We start from the raw sequence: 7,630 nt of genomic DNA on the forward strand, positions 1-7,630 counted from the left end.
GAGAACTACGAAAACCATCATCCACAAGATATAAATGTTTATTAACAGCTGTCTACACAAAATACTTCGGATCTGTTGGCCAGACACTATCAGCAACAACCTACTATGGGAGAGAACAAACCAGATCCCAGCGGAGGAAGTGGATGGAAACACATTAAGGAAAGCATCCAACTGCGTCACAAGACAAGCCCTCACATGGAATCTTCAAGGCTAAAGGAAAAGAGGAAGATGAAAGAACACACTACGTCGAGAAATGTAGACAGATATGAGGAAAATGAACAAAAATTGGATAGAGCTGGAAAGGAAGGCCCAGGACAGAGTGGGTTGGAGAATGCTGGTCAGCGGCCTATGCTCTATTGGGGGTAACAGGCGTGAGTAAGTAAGCCTTATCCCACGGGAATCCGTCTTCCGTGTTAGTCCTAACAAGTACGTAGCTATGACAATAGTTACAAAGAGGTCGTGTTTGACCGACACCAAGAAGTTTTCCCTTGGGCACTGCGGTCACGCACTCAGACCACTAAGGCCACCTTTAATCCAATTCCTTTTACAGGTGCCTCTAGAAGAACCCTTCCGCGGTGTGGGCAATCGGGAAGTGATAACTACTCTCATACCTCTAACAGCACTCAAGATCACTGCACTCATAATCAATTTCCCTCTTTGATTCCTATTACCCCTCGTACCTCGACTATCAACTCTAAACTTTTTCCTCTTTCTCCTCAAGTGTCGCCGCCACAGCCAGAATTCTAATGCGCAAAACTGTCCCTGTCAGTCAGTAAAAACGTATAACTTCGTACGTACGTACGTATACCAGTTCAGGTTGCCATACCACATTAGCACAGAGATGCAGTTGTCGATTAAAATCCCGTAGTGGTAGAAGTAGTAAAAGTATAAGCAGCAGTCACAAACATTAAGATTTGAAGATGATATTCAATGAGTATAATCCAGTGAAATAAATTTGGAAAGAGAAAAAAAGGGACACGAAAAATTCAGATTAGAATTTGGAAGAACACAAAGAGTGGATGCACCTACACTATTGCAAACGGTTTGGAGTCATATCCTCCAAGGTCTCTAACCATCGGTTGCTATCATCTCGAGGATCCCAATCAGGTGGTCTACACCTACCAACATGGCTCAGTCCACTTGCCAGTGACCTCATGCATTTGTGCCATGTTTTGGTCTGGCCGCCCCTAGCTTTCTTTCATCATACTTCTATACCATGAAACATCGCACATCGGGGTAGTCGGTGGTTGGGCATACGTAGCTTATGTTCCAGCTACCTCAACTGATGAAGTCCCACTACTTCATCAATTGATTTGCCATCCTCACTTAGTACCCGTTTCCTAACAACTGCATTACTTACTCGGTGGTCCCAGGATACACGAGCAATGCTCCGAAGACACCTATGATCGGATATTGGTAACCTGCGGACATCCTCTGCTCTTACCGGCCATATTTCACAGCCATGAAGTAGGACGGAACAAACTGATGCACAATAAACTCGGCCTTCGGTTGGTAGACCAGTCAGATGAGATTACGTTCAGTCCCCAGATTCTACCTAAGACCTCAGTCAATCTCACTGCTAATACTGGACCACCATCCTTAAAAATCTCAGGGGTAAACCTGTCAGAGCCTACTGCTCTCCCCCGCTTCAGATTTCCTATAGCTTTCTCAACTTCGTAAAGAGTTGGAGGACTTACATTAACTTGCCATTCAGGTTGACTGGAGATCGTGGGAAATCGAAGTGTGGCTGAACGCCAGTTGAACTGTCCCAGGTCTACTGAAACCTCGCTACAAACTACACATTAGAGCCTTCAACATACGTAACCTATGTCAAATCGGCCAGTGAATACGCTTAGTGAAAAAGCACCAGCTTAGACTTAATATTTCCGCAAAATATTGTGATGAAATACGGATTCTCTGACTAAGAGTAATGCACACACATTAGTCTTACTAAACAAGTGGCGGCTTTTATGAATCAGAAACCCGACGTTTAAAGTAATGGATCATTATCTCATTAAGAACTTAAATGTAAAATCACAGGTGCACACATCTGACGAGTTTCAAATAAGGGGCAATGGGCATCTTGTGTCTCACTACCAGGAACCGTCCAAAAATTAGAGAACAGTATGTTCAATTCACCCCTGTAAACTTTTTAGACGTGATAATAATTATGGAAAATACAAATAAACACGGTTTATCAAACAAATACGCATGCAACTGATTGATCATATAACTGTTTTACTCAATGTTTATAACGGTTTGATCTAAGTAATTAGGTGGCGATCTTGCGATTAATTACATTTCAACAATTATAACAATAAAAGTCAAGGTTTACAAAAAATGATGAGTTCGTAGTTTACAAAATATGGGCATCACAAAGTATAATATACAATAACAAATACCCAAATTTGTTGCAATGGTTAGTATCGTGAATGGTGTTTCTTATGTTTGCTTTTTCTCTCTTTGTGTTTTTTGTGGTGCTTTCTGAATGACTTGCTTGGCCCTAAATGATCTTTCCATTTGGATTTCCCCCGGGGATTCACCGATAATGATGAGGAATCAGACTCATCTGAAATTACCAAATCATATTCCTCACCTAATACAGATGGAGATCTGCGTCTTATAGGACTATATTTCTTTTTCTTATTTTCATGGCTATGAGAATGCTGGGGGTAATTTCTTCTACTATTTCGTTCTGGTGATCTAGGTAAACAAGCTTGTCTTACGTCTCGTGATTTTTTTGACTCAGAAGAAGGTTGGACACGTGCAAGCTTATCTTTTCCGTAAGACTGCCATTCACGAGCAACCGACTGACTGAAATCCACATGGATACGTCTATCATCAATAACGACTTTGTCCATTTTGAAATAGGCATCTTCACAATCAGCTTCTTTCTCATATTCTATGAAAGCATACTGAAGAGAAGCACCAGTACGTTTATCTCTAATTACTTCACATGATTTGATTTCACCAAACCGACTGAAGATAATCTCCAAATCCTCGCTTGTGGTTACGGGATTTAGTTTACACACAAAAAGTACATTATTTGGAGGTTTAACATTAGCATCTGGTAAATCGCCTATCAATGTAAGAAGCTGAGTATGAGTTCTAACTTCTTGCTCTATCTTCAGTTCCTCCACTTGTGTAGGTGAAAGTCCTTCCGTATCATCTAGTTCTTCATCCTCTTCTAATCTAGTGTCAAACTATTAATGAGAAGATACAGAACTAAATACCATAAGCAAACTGAAAGAATCAAGATCAATAAACGGAATTATTCATGAAACAGCTTATATATATAATCCTAAGAAAGCCGAGTATCAGTAACGCGCTGAAAGATATAGTGACACTAAGTAAAAAGCTATATGACTGAAATTACATGATTTTGCACGCAGTTTTGAATGTCAGTTGTAAAACAGTAAATGAGTATGCAGTTCTTAAGCTAAAAGTGGTTTACGAAAGATACAGCTTATTTAGTACGGAAAACAGGATTTAATAGGTGATCACGCTACCGGTTGACGAATAAAATTTATCGGATTGGTGTGAATTGAAATGACATGTGGTACATGCAAAATCCTAACATTAGGTTTTTAATGATGCACAAATCCAAATGCAAATGGTTACTCATTTATTCAACCCAAGATTATGTTAAGCTGTAGAAACCACAAATAAAACTAGTCGACACTTGGGTGGTAATTGCGATACATTAAAATCGTATGTACATGAAAATAACTGGTGTTTACTAAATAGAACGTTCCTATTAAAATCTGTTCTTTATAGAGTACATTATTAACTTCAATCAAATTTCATGATACTATTGAAAGTTATGAACAATCACCAAAAAAGCACACAACCCTACCAGTTTGAAACCACGTCATCGATAGAAACTAATTGGTGACAAGACACGAAATGCACACTACACAGGTGTCAAATCGTCATTTGAATGAGCATACTCAATTTGAACACCACAATCAGCCTAGAAACAGAGAAACACTCGGAGGACATGAACATATCAACAAGCTGGATAGTGTATTACACCTATTACTAATATTCTATTTGAATTGAAATAGTTGTACGGGGGTCCATGTACCTGTTACTTTTCGTCGAAAAAAGTGAAATATTAATAACTATAAGTGATCGAAAAATAACCTGCATAATTTTGCTTACTGTAGAGACGTTTATTGAGGGTGGAGAGTCAGGATAACGAATCATTTTCGGTGAATCAAATGGGTCATCAAGAACAATTGTATGATGTATCCTGACATTTCGGAACGGCCGACCATTTTTATCACAGTACACCTCATTTATCCTTTCAACGAAGTCCATTCCCTCAGCAATCTGCAGATTAAGGTTCTGACAGTTTCAACACAAACGTACATAGCCGAAAACTGTATGCGTGTCATCCAGGTAACTAAGATCATCTCCCAAAGTTATGAAGAATTGAGAACCATGCTGTCCAGATCCATTGTCCACCATGGAAACCAGCCCTTTTCGTGTATGCGATATTTTTGGTTTTTTCTCAGCATCAAAATAACTTGCCTGGTCACCATACAAGTACTTGAAAAAAGACCAACCACCATGACCTGTTCCGCTAGGATCCCCAGACTGAGCAACCAAATTTTTCTGTACACAGTGAAAGAGACAAAAGTTGAAGTGCTTCAGTCTGCAGAGTTTGATAAAGTTTGTACATGTTCGCGGCTTTTCATCACAATACAGATCAATCACAAGTTGGCCAAGAGAAGTTTCTAATAGAACCGCCATCTCCAAAGTCCCGCCAAGGTTAGTCGTAAATTATAAGGTCAGAAAGTTTATAGAACTGTGTTAGTCCTTGCAGTTTGTTTTTCAATGAAGGTCAAGATTCATCTTAAAGATTTTCACTGGTGATGCTAATACCACTTGATTGAGTTAAGTCATTGGATGCTAAACGAGAAAAACGGAACCCCATTCTGAGTTTACTAGATCGCCGTTTCGAACCCTCGTGCTATGGCTCTTGAGATTATTAGTTCTAGAGGGAGAAAAATACAGGACATAATAACACCCGATCCATTATTAAAGATTTGAGATGTTGATATATAGTCACATAGCACTCCAAAATACGACTATGGAAAATTTTTCAAATGGTTCAAATGGTTCAAATGGTTGTGGACGGAATAGAAGAAGCTTTCGCTTAACAGGCTTCCGTGTCTAGTAGCAGGGGATCACCAAATCCTCCAGGCAGGAACCTAGGTATGTTAACAATAAAAAGGAAAAGAAATTGGTAAATCATAATGTGATGCTGTCCTTGGTCCTTAAGAATAGGTCAAGTTGCCTCTTGAAGGACTCCTGAGAAGTCGCTTGGACTAGCTCGGCCGGCAGCGAATTCCAGCTTTTGACAACTCTTAAGGAGTAGAAGTTGTGTCTACATTCCGTCTTGCTATGTTGTGTTTCCAGTTTCTGGGTGTTACCCCTTAGATTATTATTCGAACTAAGCTTAAGTAGGTGTTTAAGAGGATGTCCAGAAGTGTTAAGAATACTATAAGCCATTAGTAAATCACCTCTAAGACGCCTATATTCTAGTGGGTAAAGGTCTAGTGAACGGAGGCGTTCTTCGTAAGGTTTAGATTTGAGTCCTCGAACTGATTTCGTGGCTCGCCGTTGGATACGCTCCAAAGTGACCTTGTCCTTATGGAGTGAGGGGGAGTACTATGTTTCCGTACTCTAAATGGGGACGGATGAAACTATTGAAGATTGTATGGAAAGTTCGTCCGTCAAACTGTCCAAAAATGCGCTTCAACGTTACCAGTGCAAGGTTTGCTCGGAAGGCATTTTTGTCACAGTTAGCGTAAGACTTTAAGTCATGGGGCACCAGGACTCATAAATCTTTTTCGACTTGGGATACTACTAGAGAGGAGTTTCCTAAGTTGTAACTGTAGTTTGCGACATGTCGCAGATGGACTACTTTACACTTTGAAGTGTTAAAGGTAAGTCCGTTATCGTCTGCCCAACTTTGAAGTCGCGTCAGATCCTCCTGAAGTGCCTGTGTATCGTCTTGGTTGCGTATCTCTCTCCAAAGTTTCACGTCGTCGTCAAAAAGTAGTAAGTCTGACGTTACCTGTTGAGGAAGATCATTTATGTAGATCAAGAAGAGAAGAGGCCCTAGTACTGAGCCCTGGGGGACCCCACTAGGACATTCCATAGCCTGAGATAAAGTGAAATTAACCCTAACCTTAAAGTGTCGATTTTTTAGGTATGAAGTAAGCCAATCGATTAGAGGTGGTTTGATACCTAGTCGTTTGAGCTTGTTGATAAGACACAAGTGGTTAACCTTATCAAAAGCTTTTGAGAAATCAAGGTAAATGACATCAACCTTTCCCTTGCAATCGAGGATGCTTGTCCATCTGTCCACCGCAGTCAGCAGGTTGGTTATACAAGAGTAACCCTTCCTGAAACCATGCTGTTGGGGTGAGAAGAAATTTAAGGACAGTAGATAGTCATTTAAACCGTCGCATATCAGGGACTCCATGAGTTTTGAAGGTAATGACAGAAGAGCCACCGGCCGATAACTTGAAGGTTCATTGCGTCGACCACCTTTGAAAATTGGTGTGATGTGAGCCAACTTCCAGTTTTCCGGTAATTTGCCTCGGCTAAGCGAGTGTGAAAACATCACGCTAAGCGGCGTTGCCAGGATTGAGGCTGCCTCCCTCAGTATGGCAGGATGAACCATATCCGGGCCAGGAGAAGTGTCAAGTCTTAAGTGCTGCAATTTCCGGAACACCAAGTCAGCGCTTAGGTCCACTTCAGAAAGTCCTGTGGAGTTGGAGATGAGACTGTCGTCAATAAAGTTGATGTCAGCCGGTTGAAATGTTTGAGAGTAATGGGCCGCCAGAAGGTTAGCGGCGTCGCCATCGTTGTTGGTCGGGCCGTTAAGACCTAGCAGTTGAGAAACTCCTGTTTTGGCTTGACGAAGAGAGGCTGCATAACGGAATAGGCTCCTAGGGTTAGAGGCGAATTTGTCCATAAGCTTTGTTTGGTACTGAAACCTGTCTTCTCTTATAGCCTTCGTGCATGTGTTCCTGATATGTTTGTATTGCCTATACGCTCCATTGTTATTAGTTCGTTTGTATTCCGCCCAACAGTGCCGTTTGCGGCTTAGGAGGCGAAGGGTACGGTTCTTGATTACTGTAGGTGGCTTGAAGCTTTTGGGAACCGTTTGAGGAACTGAATGGTCTGTAGCACATAAGAGCGTGTGCAGTAAGAAGTCCCAATGACCATCCACATCGATTTGAGGGTGAACATCCCAAACCACCTGTTGTAGATAGTCATGTAGAGCTGGCACATTCAGCCGTTTAAAATTCCAACGCAAATTATTGTTGGGATACCTTAGCTTAGTTTTGATGACAAAACTGAAGGCTATGACGGCATGATCGCTTTTTCCCAGAGGAGCCAGGATTGAGAGGTTGTCGACTAGGAATTCTTCGTTAGTGAATACACAGTCTAAGCGCGATGGTGTCTGACTGTTTCTCCAACGAGTTGCCGACCTCACATTTTCATATAAGCCCAAGTCATCGATGAGGTTGAAGAACCGAGCTTCAATTGAGTTGTCGCCTCCAGTGTACGTGTGTTCCGCGAAGTTGACTCTAGGGAGATTAAAGTC

At 41.3% G+C, this 7,630-nt stretch overlaps 1 protein-coding gene across 3 annotated transcripts; it reads right to left on the reverse strand.

The window, feature by feature from the left end:
- Positions 1-58: 58 nt before the first annotated feature.
- PPIL4_1 (Peptidyl-prolyl cis-trans isomerase-like 4) lies at positions 59-4,790 on the reverse strand (the record flags this gene model as incomplete). 3 transcript variants are annotated; one of them, XM_051211049.1, is made up of 3 exons in its annotated part: positions 4,375-4,790; positions 4,147-4,335; positions 59-3,203 (listed from the first exon to the last, which is right to left on the reverse strand). In XM_051211049.1, the coding sequence occupies exons 1-3, from the start codon at positions 4,756-4,758 to the stop codon at positions 2,421-2,423; spliced, it is 1,356 nt and encodes a 451-aa protein (XP_051071080.1). In that variant the 5' UTR covers positions 4,759-4,790. The 3 variants fall into 3 exon arrangements, with proteins under 3 accessions (XP_051071080.1, XP_051071081.1, XP_012801178.1); XM_051211050.1 differs by having other exon boundaries at positions 2,135-3,225; positions 4,165-4,335; XM_012945724.3 differs by having other exon boundaries at positions 2,421-3,203; positions 4,165-4,335.
- Between the last annotated feature and the right edge of the window lie 2,840 nt (positions 4,791-7,630).

This window comes from Schistosoma haematobium, chromosome ZW, assembly GCF_000699445.3.
Source record: "Schistosoma haematobium chromosome ZW, whole genome shotgun sequence".
In the NCBI taxonomy this organism is placed as follows: domain Eukaryota; kingdom Metazoa; phylum Platyhelminthes; class Trematoda; order Strigeidida; family Schistosomatidae; genus Schistosoma; species Schistosoma haematobium.